This window comes from Ovis aries, chromosome 19 (genome assembly GCF_016772045.2).
Source record: "Ovis aries strain OAR_USU_Benz2616 breed Rambouillet chromosome 19, ARS-UI_Ramb_v3.0, whole genome shotgun sequence".
Classification (NCBI taxonomy): domain Eukaryota; kingdom Metazoa; phylum Chordata; class Mammalia; order Artiodactyla; family Bovidae; genus Ovis; species Ovis aries.
Genome location: NC_056072.1, coordinates 46,522,843 through 46,541,562, shown reverse-complemented (window position 1 = coordinate 46,541,562; position 18,720 = coordinate 46,522,843). Strand labels below are relative to the sequence as shown.

Here is an 18,720-nt window from a genome sequence, read left to right as displayed (position 1 = left end):
GGGAATGCTTTCAGTTTTTCACCATTGAGAATAATGTTTGATGTAGGCTTATCATATATGGCCTTTACTATGTTGGGGTAAATTCCTTCTATGCCCATTTTTTGAAGAGTTTTAATCATAAGTAGGTGCTGAATTTTGTCAAAGGCTTTTTCTGCATCTATTGAGATTATCATATGGTTTTTCTCTTTCAGGGTGTTAATATGGTCTATCACATTGATTGATTTGTGTATATTATTCTTGGAATAAACTCAACTTGATCATGGTATATGAGCTTTATAATTTGTTGCTGAATTCTGTTTGCTAAAATTTTGTTGAGGATTTTTGCATCTATATTGATCAATGAAATTGGTCTGTAGTTTTCTTTTTTGTGTTGTCTTTGTCTGGTTTTGGTATCAGGGTGATGGTGGCCTTGTGGAATGAGTTTGGAAGTGTTCCTTCCTCTGCAATTTTTTGAAAGAGTTTAGAAAGATAGACATTAGCTCTTCTCTAAATGTTTAATAGAATTCTCCTTTGAAGCCATCTGGTCCTGGGCTTTAGCTTTTTGGGAGATTTTTGATCACAGCTTCAGTTTCAGTGCTTGTAATTGGGTTGTTTTTAATTTATTTTTCTTCCTGGTTCAGTCTTGAAAGATTGTACTTTTCTAAGAATCTGTCCATTTCTTCCAGGTTATCCATTTTATTGCCATATAGTTGTTCATAATAGTCTCTTAAAATCCTTTGCATTTCTACATTGTCTGTTGTAATCTCTTCTTTTTCATCTGATTTTATTGATTTGATTCATCTCCCTTTTTTTTGATGTGTCTGGCTAAAGGTTGTCAATTTTGTTTATCTTCTCAAAGAAGCAGCTTTTAGTTTTATTAATCCTTACTATTGTTTCTTTCATTTCTTTTTCATTTATTTCTACTTGGATCTTTATAATTTCTTTCCTTCTACTAATTTTTTTTTTTGTTCTTATTTCCAAGTTGTTTTAGGTATAAAGTTAAGTTGTCTGTCCAATGTTTTTCTTGTTTCTTGAGGTAGGATTGTATGGCTATAAACTTCCCTCTTAGGACTGCCTTTGCTGTATCCCATAGGTTTCGAGTAGTCCTGTTTTCATTGTCATTTGTTTCTAAAAATTTTTTGATTTCTCTTTTGATTTCTTCAATAACCTGTTGGTTATTTAGAAACATATTGTTTAATCTCCATGTGTTTGTGTTTCTTACAGTTTTTTTTTTCTTGTAATTGATATCTAGTCTCATAGCGTTATGGTTGGAGAAGATGCTTGATATGATTTTAGTTTTCTTAAATTTACTGAGGTTTGATTTGTGACCCAAGAGATTTGTGGTCTATCCTGGAGAATATTCCATGTGCACTTTAGAAGAAGGTGTATTCTTCTGCATTTGGATGGAATGTCCTGAAGATATCAATGAGATACATCTCATCTAAAGTTTCATTTAAGACTTGTATTTCCTTATTAGTTTTCTGTTTTGATGATCTGTCCATTGGTGTGAGTGGGGTGTTAAAGACTCCTACTATTATTGTGTTACTGTCAATTTCTCCTTTTATGTCTCTTAGTATTTGTCTCATGTATTGATGGACTCCTGTGTTGGATGCTTAGATATTTACAACTATTATGTCTTCCTCTTGGGTTGGTCCCTTGATCATTATGTAGTGTACTTCCTTATTGCTTTTAATCTTCTTTATTTTAAGGTCTATTTTGTCTGATATGAGTACTGCTACTCCAGCTTTGTTTTGCTTTCCATTTGCATGAAATATGTTTTTCCATCCTCTTACTTTCCATCTAATGTGTCTTTAGGTCTGAAGTCTGTTTCTTATAGATAGCATATATATGGGTCTTGTTTTTCTATCCATTCAGCCAGTCTGTGTGTTTTGGTTGGAGCATTTAATCCATTTACATTTGAAGTAATTATTGATATATATGTTCCTATTGCCATTTTCTCAATTGTTTGTGGTTGATTTTGTAGATCTTTTCCTTCCCTATTTCTTGACTATATAAGCCCTTTTAACATTTGTTGTAAAGATGGTTTGGTGGTACTGAATTCTCTTAACTTTTGCTTATCTGAAAAGCTTTTGATTTCTCCATCAATTCTGAATGAGATCCTTGCCAGGTAGAGTAATCTTGGTTGTAAATTTTTCCCTTTCAGTAGTTTAAATATATCTTGCTGGCCTGCAGTTTCTGCTGAAAGATCAGCTGTTAAGCATGTGGGGTTTCCCTTATATGTTACTTGTTGCTTCTCTCTTACTGCTTTTAATATTCTTTCTTTGTGTTTAGTCTTTAGTTTGATTAGTATGCGCTGTGGCATGTTTCTCCTTGGATTTATCCTGTATGGGACTCTTTGTGCCTCTTGGACTTGATTGACTATTTTCAACTATAATCTCTTCAAAATTTTTCTCATACCCTTTCTTTTTCTGTTCTTCTTCTGGGACCCCTATAATTCAAATGTTGGTGTGTTTGATATTGTACCAAAGCTCTCTGAGACCATCCTCAGTTCTTTTCATTCTTTTTACTTTATTCTGCTCTTCAGAAGTTATTTCCACCATTTTATCTTCAAGCTCACTGATTCGTTCTTCTGCTTTAGATATTCTGTTACTGATTCCTTCTAAAGTATTTTTAATTTCAGTAATTGTGTTGTCTCTGCATGTTTATTCTTTGATTCTTCTAGGTCTTTGTTAATTGATTCATGCATTTTCTCCGTTTTTTTTTTCCCCCCAAGGTTTTTGATCATCTTTAGTATCATTATTCTGAATTCTTTTTCAGACCGTTTGCCTATTTCCTCTTCATTTATTTGGACTTCTGTGTTTTTTAGTTAGTTCCTTTATTTGTATATTTCTCTTCCTTTTCATTATTATTTTTTTTATCTTATTGTGTTTGAGGTCTCCTTTTCCCAGGCTTCAAGGTTGAATTCTTTCTTCCTTTTGGTTTCTGCCCTCCTAAGCTTGGTCCCAAAGAAAGGCAATGCCAAAGAATGCTCAAACTACCATACAATTGCACTCATCTCACATGCTAGTAAAGTAATGCTCAAAATTCTCCAGGCCAGGCTTCAGTAATACATGAATCGTGAACTTCCAGATGTTCAATCTGGTTTTAGAAAAGGCAGAGGAGCCAGAGATCAAATTGCCATATCTGCTGGATCTTGGAAAAAGCAAGAGAGTTCCAGAAAAACATCTATTTCTGCCTTATTGACTATGCCAAAGCCTTTGATGTGTAGATCACAATAAACTGGAAAATTCTGAAAGAGATGGGAATACAGACCACCTGACCTGCCTCTTGAGAAACCTATATGCAGGTCAGGAAGCAACAGTTAGAACTGGACATGGAACAACAGACTGGTTCCAAAGAGGAAAAGGAGTACATGAAGGCTGTATATTGTCACCCTGGTTATTTAACTTATGTGCAGAGTACATCATGAAAAACGCTGGACTGGAAGAAGCAGAAGCTGGAATCAAGATTGCTGGGAGAAATATCAATAACCTCAGATGTGCAGATGATACCACCCTTATGGCAGAAAGTGAAGAGGAGCTAAAGAGCCTCTTGATGAATGTGAAAGAGGAGAGTGAAAATGTTGTCTTACAGCTCAACATTCAGAAAACTAAGATCATCACATCTGGTCCCATCACTTCATGGGAAATAGATGGGGAAACAGTGGAAGCAGTGTCAGACTTTATTTTCGGGGCTCCAAAATCACTGCAGATGGTGATTGCAGCCATGAAATTAAAAGACGCTTACTCCTTAGAAGAAAAGTTATGACAAACCTGGGCAGCATATTAAAAAGCAGTGACATTACTTTGCCCACAAAGGTCCGTCTAGTCAAGGCTATGGTTTTTCCAGTGGTCATATATGGATGTGAAAGTTGGACTGTGAAGAAGGCTGAGTGCCGAAGAATTGATGCATTTGAACTGTGGTGTTGGAGAAGACTCTTGAGAGTCCCTTGGACTGCAAGGAGATCCATCCAGTCCATCCTAAAGGAGAGCAGTCCTGGGTGTTCATTGGAAGGACTGATGCAAAGCTGAAACTCCAGTACTTTGGCTACCTCATGCGAAGAGTTGACTCATTGGAAAAGACTCTGATGCTAGAAGGGATTGGGGGCAGGAGGAGAAGGCAATGACAGAGGATCAGATGGCTGGGTGGCATCACTGACTCGATGGACATGAGTCTGAGTGAACTCTGGGAGTTGTTGATGGACAGGGAGGCCTGGCATGCTGCAAAGGGGCAGCAAAGAGTCGGACATGACTGAGTGACTTAACTGAGCTGAACTGAAGCTTGGTCCAATGGTTTGTGTAAGTTTTCTTTAGGGAGAGATTTGTGCTGAGTTTTTGTTTGTTTGTTTGTTTTTCCTCTGATGGGCAAGGCTCAGTGAGGTGGTAATCCAGTCTGCTGATAATTGGCTTTGTATTTTGTTTTGTTTGTTGTTTAGATGAGATATCCTGCGCAGGGTACTGCTGGTGGTTGGGTGATGCTGGGTCTTGTATTCCAGTGGTTTCGTTTCTGTGAGTTCTCACTTTTTGATACCCGCTAGGGTTAGTTCTCTGGTAGTCTAGGATCTTTGAATCAGTGCCCCCACTCCAAAGGCTCAGGGATTGATCTCTGGTGGAATGAAGTTTCCACAAGTGGTTTGTTATGGCATTAAGTGAGATTAAAACAAATATCCAAGAACGAGAAACCAAAGATGAACCCCAGACTATTGGCAGTTTGAAAATCAGGCAAATAATAATTAAAATAATAGAATATACACATATGCATTCATACCCATGGGCAAAGTCAATACAGTCCAACAAAAGTAAAGTACAATAGAATGACCCAGTGAACAAAGGAAATAAAAAATTATATTTATCAGTTAAGAACAAAACTAAGGGAACCAAAAGTTATGTCTCCCTTAACAAAACTAACTAAAGCACAAACTGGAAAACAAAACTAAAGCAAGATGCCAATTGTGGAATAAAGCAATGAAAATAAAACTAAGAAATATGTTGAGAGGAAAGAAAAAAAAGAATAGATATGCAAAGTTAAGTAGAGGTAGATAAAGAAGATTTATATATATTAAAGATTAACTGCATAGGGAAAAGAACAGTAGGAAAAGCAAGCAAAGTAATACATGTAGAAAAAACAATGATAAGTTTTAAAAATTAAAAATTAAAATTAAACAGAAAACAACAAAAAAAGAAGAAAACTCCCCAGAACTTCCAAAGCCCAACATAGAGGCAGAAGTTTGTAACAACAATTAAAAATGTGACTGAGAAAAAAAAGAAAAAAAAAAGCTCAAAAGCTTAAGTAGACTTCATAGTGCCAATAAAACTGACAACTACAACAGAGCGAGGGTTGCGGGGGATAGGGGGAGGAAAAAAAAAAGGAAAAAAATCCAAAAGAATCTACAGAACAAGTCAAAACATAAGAATAATAAATGTTTTTCTTCAGTCACTGCTTTCAGAGTCCTTTACCTCGCTGGGAGTCAGAGTCTACCTCACCTCCCTGGGGTGCTGTCTAACACTGTGCTGATCTCTGGACCTGCTGTGGGGGCAGCTCAGATTCTAATCTGGTTCTACTCCTCTGTATTCTTGCCTCCAATGTCCACAGCTATCAGAACTAGTGCGTTTTGTTTTGTGGGAGCTCTCAATGACCTTTTATATATTCCATAGACACAGAGTCTGACTAGTTGATCTTGTGGATTTAATCCACAGCTTGTGCAGCTGGTGGGAGGGTTTTGGGTCTTCTTCCTTAGTCACACTGCCCTTGGGTTTCAATTGTGGTTTTATTCCCACCTCTGCATGTGAGTCGTCCCCTGGGGTTTGCTCCTCAGGCTGCCCTGGAGGACTTGGGTTTGCCCCAGTAAGGGCCAGGTGTGGAGGTGGTGCAGCTGCTTGGGTTGTGGGGGTTCTGGCAGCACCAGGTACTCAGGGAAGTTGGAGACTAGGGCAGCAGGAAGTATTGTGCTCTAGAAGGGTATGGCAACCAGTATTGGCCAGTATGCTCCAATATTCTTGCCTGGAGAACCCCCCATCCCTGACTGAGAAGCCTGGCAGGACACAGTCTACAGGATTGCAGAGTTGGCTACTTCCCAAGCGACCCCACGCAAGACTTTTTTAGCCTGTGGCAGCTCTGCCCCAGGGAGAGTTGAGGGTGAAGGTGGCATAGCTGCTTAGCTTGTAGGGACCCTGGTGACGCCAAGTGTGCCAGGGACATGGACTGCCTCCACCGCAGGAGGAGGCCCTATCAGAGTTTTTTCAAGCCTCTTGCATTTGGTGATCAGAAGGCCTCTTTGGCCAGTCTTTCTCTGTATCTCTGCCCATTGAGGCACTTTGGGGGCTTCCTTGCCTGGGGTCCTTCTCTGCTGTTGAGTGCATCAGGCACATAGCAGGGCCCACCTGGTTGGGATCCTACCTTGTAGTTCATTGCATCAGTCACTTAAAGGAACACCTTGGTTGGGGTCCTACTCTGTAGTTCAGTGTGTCAGGCATTTGATGGGCCCGCCCCTCTATTGTGCAGTGCTCAGTGCTGGTGTGCTGTGGGAGAGGGGCTATGGTGACGGCTCCACCCGCTATGTGTGATTCTGCAGTATCACCTTGCTTCCATGGCTGCCCACGTTTCCTCCACAGGCATTTCCCACCAGTCTCCTCCCTCACATTCTCTCCATCCATCTCTCCAGAGTCAACAGCAGCCCTTGCCTGGGAATTGCTCCATAATTCCTAAACTCCAGCTCCCAGCCACTGTACCTTCCAGGGGATCTGTGTCCCTGTCTGGGGTATGTATGGCTGCAGCAAGGACTGTCTGATTCTCATTCCATTTATGCTGCCGCAGATCAGTTGTTTCATTTTCAGCCTTAAATGTGTCTCCTTTACCTCCGACAGTTGCCCCAATTTGGGGATCGGAACCTTGCTTCAGTTCTCCCACTGGCCAAGGGCAGGTCCAGTCCTACTAACACTCTTTTGTTTTTTCCCCTAGTTCCTTCATCCTACAGAGTTTTGTGTGGGTCTATGTATTCTTTTCTGCTGGTCAGGTACTCCTGTCCACTCTCAGCTGGTGTTCTGCATGCACTTCTATGTCTGAAGGTGTATTCCTGATGTATCCATGGAGAGATATTTACTACACATCCACCTACTTCTCCGCGATCTTGTTCTCAGAGTCATTGATTTTCTTAATTGATTTCCTGTTTTCAGTTTCATTGATTTCTATTTAGGAAAATTAAAACAAATATTTTTTTCTTCTGCTTTGGATTTAATTTTCTACTTTCTTAAAGAAGAAGCTGAGATGATTGATTTTAGATCTGTTTTCTAATATATATTGAATGCTGTAAATTTTCCTGTAAGCACTGCTTTTGCTGCATCTTATAAATTTTGATAAGGTGTATTTTGATTTTAATTTAGTTTAAAATTTCTCTTGAGATTTAGTCTTTGACCCATGTGTTATTTACAAATATGTTGTTTAATCTCCAAATATTCTGGGATTTGTCCAGCTGTCTTTCTGTTGTTGATTTATAGTTTAATTTCAGTGTGGTCTGAGAGCATACTTTGTCTGATTTCTATTCTTTTGTTTGTTAAAATGTGTTTAATGGCTCAGAATGTGGTCTTTCATAGTGAATGTTCCATGTGAGCTTGACAAAAATGTTTATTCTGCTGTTGTTGGATGAAGTAGCCTGTAGTCAGTTAGGGCCAGTTGTTGTGCTGTTCAGTTCACATTGCTAACAATATTCTGCCTGATGCATTTGTCAGTTACTGATAGAGGGGGTACTGAAGTCTTCAACTTTAGTAGTGCTTGTTTAGTAGTGTTTAGTATTAGCCGTTTCTCCTTGTAGTTCTGCCATTTTTTCCCTCACATATTTTAATATTCTGTTAGATGCATCCACGTTTAAGACTGTTATGCCTTCTTGGAGAATCGACCCCTTTGTCATTATGTAATACCAGTGTTTTTTTCCTGATAATTTTCCTTGCTTTAAAGTCTGCTTTGTCTGAAGTTAATATGGTCACTCTGGCTTTCTTTTGATTAATGTTAACATGGTAAATTTTTCTCTATCCCCTGACTTTTAATCAACTTGTCCTTTATATTTAAGGTGATTTTCTTGTAGACAGCTTTTATTTTTTTATCCACTTTGACAGTCTCTTTTAACTAATGTATTTAGACCATTCACATTTTAAGTGATTATTGATATGATTGGATTAATATGTACCATGTTTGTAACTGTTTTCTATTCATTGCCTTTTTCTTTGTCTTCTACCCTTTTTATGCCTTGTCTGGTTTTAATTGAGCATATCATATTTTTAGTATAATATTAGTATTGTTTTTTCTTCCTAAGCATTTATACTTCTTGTTAAAAATTGGTTTAGAGGTTGTTTTATAGCTTGTATTTTACATTTATAACTAATAAAAGTCCACTGTCAAATAACCCTGTACCACTTCATGGATGGTATGGGACATTATGATAGAATAGTCCCAATATCTCCCTCCTATTCTTCATAACATTGTGATATTCATTTCACTTATCCATGAATTTTTATAATCCAGTAATTTGTTGCCATTATTATTTTGATCAAACTATTATCTGAGAGGTCAGTTAAGAATAAGAAAATTAAATATTTTACTTTTATTTATTTCTTCTGTAAAACAATCTTTTCTTTATGTAGATCAAGGTTTCTGATGTGTATAGTTTCCCTCCCTTTAAAGGGCTTTTACCATTTTTTGCAAGGCAGGTCTGTTTGCAGAAAATTTCTTGAATTTTTATTTGTCTGTAGAGGTCTTTATTTATTTTTCATTTTTGAAGAATAATTTTGCTGGATGCAAAATTCTAAGTTGGTAGGCCTTTCTTCAAATACTGTTTCATGTCACTCTCTTCTTGCTGTTCTGTTTTCTGAACAGAAGTCTTGATCTAATCCTTGTCTCTGTTCTTCTGTAGGTACAGCTTTCCCCCCCTTTCTGGCCTTCTTTAGTAGTTTCTCTTCTTGGTTTTTGTAGTTTGGATATGACATGTCTAGGTATAGTAAATTTTTTTGTTATTGTTGTTGTTTGTTTTTAATATTCAGGTGCTTGATGTTTCCTGGACTTCTTGGATTGGGTTTGTTGTTTGTCATTAATTTTGGAAATATTACTTCAAATATTTCTTCTATTCTTTTTTTCTCTTTCTCCTCCTCTGGTATTCCCATTACACATCTGTTACACTTTTTGTAATTGTTCCATGGTTTTCGAAGATTCTGTTATTTTTTCCTTTTTTTTTTTTTAATTTGCTTTTCAGTTTGAGAAGTTTCTACTGATATAGCTTCAGGCTTACTGAATTATTTCCTCAACTGTGTCTCGGTTGGCAGTGAGACATCGGCATTCTTCATTTCTGTTATGTGTTTTTGATTTCTAGCATTTCATTCTGATAGTTTGTTAGAATATTTGTCTCTCTACTTATCTATCTCTTCTTACCTGTTTTCTACTTTTTCCAGTAGTTCCCTTAGCATATTAATTACATTTGTTTTAAATTGCTGATCTGATAGTTATGACCACACCTGCCATCCACCATCTTGCAATACTGTGCAGCAGATAAGTGCCCAGTCTTTGGAATTAGACTGTCTGTATTTTAATTCTGTTTCTGCTTCTCAGTGGTGTAATTTTTGACAACATACAGAAATTCTCTCTACCTCAATTTCTTCACTTGTGAATTGAAAATACTCTTAAAACCTAGTTCTTTAGAGTTGTTAGGAGAAGTGAATAAGTTAACATATGGGAAGCACTTAGAATAGCAAATATGACTATCTAACATATTATATATTTACCTAATTTTTGTTGTTTTCCAGTCTCCTTCTACTTAAAGTTAGGCTGATTAAGGGCAGAGTCTGTCTTCAAACTTTAAAGAATTGAAATGTTTTTGTGCAGTTTTCTCTGTATTTATATAAGGAAGTACTGAGAAGCTTCTTAAACTTGTTTTTCAAAAGTACTTAATGACACTGGGAAATATTTATCTAGTGCTATCATATCACACTAGTGCAGAAACAGCCATAGATGGTGTGAAAGGCTTAAAGAGATTATGTGACTAGAGTTAAGATTCACAAGTGTAGGGGATGGTCAGCCATACTCAGGTCTGAGTTCACAGCCTTCTCCTCTAAGCCACATGTTGTGTTTTTTTCTTTTTTTACTTTCTCCTTCAGTATGAATACTTCAATGCTGTGCTAATAAATGAAAGGGACAAAGACGGGAATTTTTTGGAGCTGGGGAAGGAATTCATCTTAGCCCCAAATGACCATTTTAATAATCTGCCTGTGAACATCAGTCTGAGTGACGTCCAAGTGCCAACGAACATGTACAACAAAGGTAAGACTTACTGCTGCTGGTCTTTTAAGAGGGTGATGAGGGCAGGGTGTGAGGGGCAGGGGTGGCTGGTTTGAGATAGTGTGCTTTTTTGAAAAATGTGATTAGAAGCTCAGTGTTTCAAGCATTGGCAGTATAGGTGAAGTGTGTGCCTCTTCTGGTTGGAGACTCTAGGCTTGCTTTTTTTCTGGTTTGTGTTGTGTTAGGCCCTCTTAACTTGTAGTCCATAGGTTGGCAAACGTTTTTTAAAGGGCCAGATAATTAATAATTACTTAGACTTTGCAGGCCATAAAGCCTCTGTTGCAACTACTCATCTCTGCTGTTTTGGCACAAAAGCAACCACAGGTAATATGTAAATCAGTAGATAATATATAAATTGACTGTGTTCTCAGAAAACATTTAAGCTACAAAAACAGTTAGCTACACTGGACCTGCAGTCTCTAGTGTACAGAGCCTTTTCTTGTCTTCCTCCCTTCCATATGATGATTTTGAGGGTCTGGAGCTCCTGGTATTACCATGGAATTAGTTGTGGTTTGCCTGCAATGCTGGACACCCCGGTTCAATTCCTGTGTCGGGAAGATCCCCTGGAGAAGGGAATGGCTACCCACTCTGGTATTCTGGCCTGGAGAGTTTCATGGACTGTATAGTCTATGGGTATGCAAAGAATTGGACATGACTGAATGACTTTCACTTAGAGTACAAAGCAGGATGAATCCTAATGAAGCTCCATGTTTTCAGGCTTGTGTTCCTCAAATCCAGTTTTTTTCATAGATTCTAGAGTTCTTTTCCCAAAATTCTCATCTGCCCCTTTGAATTGGGATAATAGTAGCCAAGGATTGGGCTTTGGCAACAGATGACCTCTGGTTAGACCTTGAGTTCCACACTTACTGGCTGTGACCTTGAAAGGCTGAGACTACTTCCTTCCTTTAGACCTTGGTTTCCTTGTATCTAGGATATGGATAATTGTGTATACATCATGGGGTATTATAGGGATGAAACGCATGATGTGTCCAAAAGGGTTAACTGAGGATATCACCCTCCTCATCGTCACCATTACTGAGCAGGAGTTTGCTCTGCTTTGTCATACCAAGGAGGAGCCTAAGCAAAGAACTGTCTTCCCCTCAAAATAAATCAGGAAGTCATGGCATTTTTTAAGTAAAAATCTACTGTGTTATGTCCCATTGATGTTTCAGAAATATTGGGATCTGGTTTCAGTATCTCAGGAATGCAGTGGTCAAGAGACGGCTTGGATCCTGCTCTTTCTCTTGCTGGCTCTGTGATCCTCAGCAAGCAACTTTGCCTCCTTGAGCCTCAGTTTCCCTCTTTGTAAAATAGGGATTACCGCCTCCTTTGGGGGGTTATTGTGAGAATATGAAATGATGCCTAAGCAGTCTCAGCTCAGCTGTTGCTCATAGAAAGTGCCTATTGCATCTTAGTTGTCATCATTATTATTGGGAAATAACATGAATATACATTTCTAAATTGTTTTAGGTTATTGTTTAAAGAATGTGGTCAATGATAAAAGAACTCCCCACTCAGCATCTCTGAAGCATTCTTCTCATGCCTGTCATTTGAGGTTGGATAACTAACATCTCCCTTTCCTAGTTGACCTGTTACCCATCCTTGATGTTCTATGAGGCAGCACCCTATCCATTAATTTTTTAAATTATTTATTTGTTTATTTATTGTTATTTTTGGTTGCTCTGAGTCTTTGTTGCTATGCATGGGCTCTCTGTAGTTGCAGAGAGCAGGGCCCAGTCTTTGTTGCAGTGCATGGGCTTCTCATTGTGGTGGCTTCTCTTGTTGAGGAACATAGGCTCTAGGGTGCACGGGCTTCAGCAGTTGTGGCACAGGGACTCAGTTGTTGTGGTTCACAGGTTTAGTTTCTCCATGGCGTGTGGAATCCTCCCAGACCAGGGATCTAACCCTATCCCTTGTACTGGCAGGCAAATTCTTATCCACTGTGACACCAGGGAAGTCCCATTAATTATTCTGATGGTTAACGGAGCCCCTGTGGTGAACCAGATGCAGCCCCTTCCTTGAGAAGTTCACAGTGAACTTAGGGACCAGACAGGTAAAGAGATCATAGGATACTGTGTGTCATCTACTGGCCGCAGTTACTAAAAGGCCAGGACAGTGGGAGCTCTGAAGAGGGGCCTGACTGTTTGCTCCTGTGAGCAGCCACACATTTGTCTTTATTCTCTCTCAGAGAAAATGATGTCAGTCCAAGTAGCCTTCAGTGGGCTGTGGATTGAACTGTATCCCGTGACCTAATCTTCACTTTGGACTCTTCCTCAGGGAGCAAATTCTTAAGAATGCAAGCCTTAGAGAATTGAGCTTGGCTTTGTTAGGTAGCGTTTAATCCTTCAGAGGCATTCTGCCAGCTGAGAAGGAAACCACCTTTTGTACAGTGAGGCTGTAAGGGAACCATCCTGTCAGCATTAAATGCATTCTCAATGGAAGAGGAAAAGTTCAGATTTTGCAGAGCAATTCCAGACGTAGAACAGTTCAGAATGATCTTTTAAAATATGGCAGCTGCTTGAAGGTTGCTTGAACTATTAGCACCATTATAGATATTTAATTGCACCTTGAGCCCTAAAGGAATAATTGTACCTTTCCATGGTGACAGCACATCGGGGACTCGCACTGCCATTGATCGTCCAGACCGTAGGGCTTGCTAGGCAGAATCCTGATAGACAGTCAGATTCTTGAGTCATGGAGGTATATAATTTTGTTTAAAGTCATCCTCAGCAGCCCTTATGGTGTCTGCCTACCACCACCATTCAGATTCAGTGGTCCCCCAGCTAGGCTATGGGTCATAGACTAAAGTCCCCTGTGTCTTGTTTCCACCAGGCAGTGAGTGAGCTGCCCAAGAAAGCGAGGAGGAGACTTCGGGAAAATTCCTGTCTCATTTTACCTAATTCAAACCAGCCCCAAATAGTCTTTTTTCTTTTCATGTTGCAGAAATGTATTTCATGTTTAGAGTGCCCTCCAGCTCAGATCTAGTTATTGATGACATGTACAAAAAACACATGCTCAAAGCTAGGTCACTAGCTGAGATGCTCTTGGGTTAGAAATCTTGCCCCACCGAAGGAAACCAATACAGGGGGCCATGCTCTTCTGGCACCCTGAACCCCCATGTGCACGGAGCAGGGTGGTTCAGTACTTGCATATGTGCTGCTGTGTGCTGTGTTCCTGGGCATAACTTCTAGGCTTAGATGAAGCTTGCTGGTGAAATCCACCTCTTTTCTGTGGTTTGCCTTCTTTTCGCCTCTGGGGCTGGGCCTTTTGCGACCAGGCTGTTCAGCCAGGCCACTGTTCACCTTTGTGCTGGAGGTGCCTTTCTCGAAGGCACTGATAGAAAGTGCAGGTTCAAAGCTGCTGACATGACAGTAAACTGACCTACAAGCCACGAGAATTCAAAGAGCCATATTCCTGAAGTCTTTAGAAATGTGCAGCAGCTTCTTCCTGAAACTTCTTCAGCCAATGTTTGCTGAATGGCTCCTCTGGCATCTCCAGCCTACTAGTCTTGCTGTATCTGTCAAGACATCTTTGGAGACTAGCTGCCCTTGCCTTTCAAAGCCATGAACAACTCCTTATCTTCTATGAGTAAAGCAGGGTGCAGGATGCTTCTGTGAGAACTGAGGATAATCTAACAGTGGATTCAGATAAAGCTGAACTCTTTTAAGTAATTTCTGGGCTGAAATGGTATAAAATTTACATGAGCACATATGTAGGTATGTGTACACATATGTACCTATTACACAATATATACGTGTGTGTGTGTATATGGGTATGTATGTTTGTATATGTGTCTTTGAAAGAAATATGCTCTGCTGGTAACCTACCCCTTCATCCCCACCTCTCACCTCTGTCTACCCACTTGAGAACCCCATTCATTCATTGAGTGTGCCTTTCTCTTTCCTCCATTATATCTTATTATTCACTCCATTTCTATTATCCCTGCCTCCTCCTTTATTGCTTTTCCAAATGCTTGTTCTTCAGAATCAGCTCTGTACAAACTCTTTAATTCCTTCACTCTTTTGTAGGTGACTTTGGTCCTTTGTTCGAGAAGTAAGTTCCATGTGTTGTTTTCCTTTCGCACGTGGACTTCTCTGAGGGCAGGGGCCTTGCTAATTCGGCCTGCCCGGTGCCCTCCCTCTCCCTGAGCATTGTGCTCTCTACATGGTGGAGTCTCCTCAACAGGCGAGGGAGGGGATGCCCCCAAGGCTGCCATGTTCTCATGGCATCTGCCAGCAGCAGAGACATACCCTGGCTGACTTACATGGAAAAGATGCTTTTCGAAAGGACATTGGGTGGCTCACAGACTCTCCCAGAAGGCTAGAGAATAAGGTTTTAGACAGTGATTGTGTGAGAGGACAGCCAGGGGCCAGAGCCACACCCAGAGCCAGCCTGGTGAGGACCACCTGCCACTATGGCTGACCCCATTTGTCTGTGGCTGCATAAGATGGCTGTGTCTCATTTTCCACATTCAGAAACCAGAGGTGATCATCTCAGTGACCTTCTTACGGGGTTGTGGTGATGATTTACCATTTAGAAGCCCACCCAGTACCTGAGCTTAGGCAAGTTTCTCTTTTCCTCCAGTCCTCAGCATCGTTAGCTGTTAAATGGGTGTCATAACAGTACTGACCTTATAGAATTATCATGAATGAGGTAAGAATAATGCTTGTGTAGGTTGGCATGCAGTGGCTAGCCCACTGACCTTGTCTCTTGTCATGTCCTGGAGGGGAAATAAGACCCATGTCACAGTGTTGCAGTCAAATAGCACAGGAAGAGAGTCTATCTAATGAAGGCCAGTGCTTTCTACTGTGATTATCACTATATTAGCTTGCTTGATTCTTATAAGCAGTGATGATTAAGAAAGGAAGAATTGGAACTAAGAGGGAGTAGCAAAAGATCACATGTTCCCCAGCTGGTAGAGGCAGGATCAGAACCCAACATTTTCATTAACTGTGTCCTCTCTGGGCTACACGCCACCCCAGTGTCTAGGCTGAAGGTCTGTGAGCCATTTTTTTCAAGGGTGTCTATAAAGGGAAAAGGCAAAACTCTAGCTCCCAAATATTTTTATTTATTTATTTATTTTTCACTTTATAATACTGTATTGGTTTTGCCATACATTGACATGAATCCACCACAGGTGTACATGAGTTTCCAACCCTGAACCCCCCTCCCACCTCCCTCCCCATATCATCTCTCTGGGTCATCCCAGTGCACCAGCCCCAAGCATCCTGTATCCTGTATCGAACCGAGACTAGCGATTCATTTCTTACGTGATAGTATACATGTTTCAGTGTCATTCTCCCAAATCATCCCACCCTCTCCCTCTCCCACAGAGTCCAAAAGTCTGTTCTTTACATCTGTGTCTCTTTTGCTGTCTCGCATACAGGGTTATCATTACTGTCTTTCTAAATTCCATATATATGTGTTAGTATACTGTATTGGTATTTTTCTTTCTGGCTTACTTCACTCTGTATAACAGGCTCCAGTTTCAACCACCTCATTAGAACTGATTCAAATGTATTCTTTTTAATGGCTGAGTAATACTCCATTGTGTATATGTACCACAGCTTTCTTATCTATTCATCTGCTAATGGACATCTAGGTTGCTTCCATGTCCTGGCTATTATAAACAGTACTGCGATGAACATGGGGGAACACATGTCTTTTTCACTTCTGGTTTCCTTGGTGTGTATGCCCAACAGTGGGATTAAGGCTAATTACTTTACAATATTGTATTGGTTTTGTCATACATCAACCTGAATCTGCCACGGGTGTACACGTGTTCCCCATCCTGAACCCCCCTCCCACCTCCCTCCCCGTACCATCCCTCTGGGTCATCCCAGTGCACCAGCCCCAAGCAGCCTGTATCCTGCATCAAACCTGGACTGGTGATTTGTTTCATATATGCTATTATACATGTTTTAATGCCATTCTCCCAAATCATCCCACCTTAATATTTTTATTTTAAAGTGGCTGAAATCCAAAACTGGAAATAGGTCAAAGTTCAGTTAAGTTCAGTCACTCAGTTGTGTCCAACTCTTTTCAACCCCATGGACTGCAGCACACCAGGCTTTCCTGTCCATCACCAACTCCAGGAGCTTGCTCAAAGTCATATCCATTGAATCGGTGATGCCATCAACCATTCATCATCTGTCACCCCCCTCTCCTCCTGCCTTCAATCTTTCCCAGCCTCAGGGTCTTTTCCAGTGAGTCAGTTTTTCCCATCAGGTGGCCAAAGTATTGGAGCTTCAGCTTCAGCATCAGTCCTTCCATTGAATATTCAGGATTGATTTTCTTTAGCACTGACTGGTTTGATCTCCTTGCCATCCAAGGGACTCTCAAGAGTCTTCTCCAACACCACAGTTCAAAAGCATCAATTCTTTGGTGTTCAACTTTCTTTATGGTCCAACTCTCACATCCATACATGACTACTGGAAAAACCATAGCTTTGATTAGATGGACCTTGTTCGATAAAGTGATGTCTCTGCTTTTTAATATGCTATCTAGGTTGGTCATAACTTTTCTTCTAAGGCCAAGCATCTTTTAATTCTATGGCTGCAGTCACTGTCTGCAGTGATTTTGGAGCCCCCAAAATAAAGTCTGTCACTCTTTCCATTGTTTCCCCATCTGTTTGCCGTGAAGTGATGGGACCGGATGCCATGATCTTTGTTTTTTGAATGTTGAGCCAATGTTTTCACTCTCCTCTTTCACTTTCATCAAGAGGCTCTTTAGTTCTTCACTTTCTTCTGTAAGGATGGTGTCATCTGCGTACCTGAGGTTATTGATATTTCTCCAGGCAATCTTGATTCTGGCTTGTGGTTCATCCAGCCCAGCATTTCTCATATTGTACTCTGTATATAAGTTAAATAAGCAGGGTGACAGTATACAACTTTGACATACTCCTTTCCCAATTTGGAAGCAGTCTGTTGTTCCATGTTTGGTTCTAACTGTTGCTTCTTGACCTGCATATAGATTTCTCAGGTGGCAGGTAAGGTGGTCTGGTATTCCCATCTCTTGAAGCATTTGCCACAGTTTATTGTGATCCACATAGTCAGAGGCTTTGGCAGAGTCAGTAAATCAGAAGTAGATGTTCTCCTGGAATTCTCTTGCTTTTTCTATGATCTAGTACGCAATAGCAATTTGATCTCTGGTTCCTCTGCCTTTTCTAAATCCAACTTGAACATCTGGAAGTTCTCGGTTCATGTACTGTTGAATCCTCACTTGGAGAATTTTCAGCATTACTTTGCTGGCATGAGAGTTGAGTGCAATTGTGCAGTAGTTTGAACATTCTTTGGCATTGGAATGAAAACTGACTTTTTCCAGTCCTGTGGCTGCTGCTGAGTTTTCCAAATTTGCTGACGTATTGAGTGTAGCACTTTAGCAGCAGCATCTTTAGGATTTGAAATAGCTCAACTGGAATTCCATCACCTTCACTAGGATTTGTTCATAGTGATGCTTCCTAAGGCCCACTTGACTTTGGACTCCAGGATGTGTGGCTCTAGGTCAGTGATTATACCATTGTGGTTTTGTGGGTTATTAAGATCTTTCTTGTATAGTTCTTCTGTGTCTTGTCACCTTTTCTTAACATCTTCTGCTTCTATTAGGTCCATAGCATTTCTGTCCTTTATTGTGCCCATCTCTGTGTGAAATATGCCCTGGTATCTCTAATTTTCTTGAGGAGATCTCTAGTCTTTCCCATTCTGTTGTTTTTCTCTATGTCTTTGCATTGATCACTGAGGAAGGCTTTCTTATCTCTCCTTGCTATTCTTTGGAACTCAGATTCAGATCTTTGCTTTTCTCCTTTGCCTTTAATTTCTCCTCTTTTCTCAGGTATTTGTGAGGCCTCCTCAGACAACCATTTTGCCTTTTTGCATTGCTTTTTCTTGGGGATGATCTTGATTACTGCCTCCTGTACAATGTCACAAACCTCTGTCCATAGTTCTTCAGGCACTCTATCAGATCTAATCCAGTGAATCTATTTCTCACTTCCATTGTATAATAAGGGATTTGATTTAGGTCATACCTGAATGGTCTAGTGGTTTTCCCTGATTTCTTCAATTTAAAGCCTGAATTTAGCTAAAAGGAGTTCAAGATCTGATCCCCAGTCTGCTCCCAGTATTATTTTTGCTGACTGTATAGCGCTTCTCCATCTTTGCTGCAAAGAATATAATCAATCTAATTTCAGTATTGACTATCTGGTGATGTCCATGTATAGAGTCATATCTTGTGTTGTTGGAATGGGGTGTTTGCTATGACTCTTGGCAAAACTCTGTTAGCCTTTGCCCGGCTTCATTTTGTACTCCAAGAAAAAGGCAATACTTTGGCTTCCAAATGTTTTTATTTTAAAGTGATTGTGATCCAAAAACTGGAAATAGGCCAAATTTTGATCGTAAATGTCTGCTTGTATCTTCTCATGTGTTTGCT

The 18,720-nt window shown here is 40.1% G+C and overlaps 1 protein-coding gene across 3 annotated transcripts in view; it reads left to right on the top strand.

The window, feature by feature from the left end:
- The window catches only part of CACNA2D3 (calcium voltage-gated channel auxiliary subunit alpha2delta 3), an 879,694-nt gene that overhangs the window by 379,581 nt on the left and 481,393 nt on the right, over positions 1-18,720 (top strand). For all 3 annotated transcript variants that reach the window (XM_060402372.1, XM_060402371.1, XM_042236061.1), the window contains exon 5: positions 10,116-10,278. In XM_060402372.1, coding sequence (XP_060258355.1) covers positions 10,116-10,278 — 163 coding nt within the window. The remainder of the gene's footprint in view (positions 1-10,115; positions 10,279-18,720) is intronic.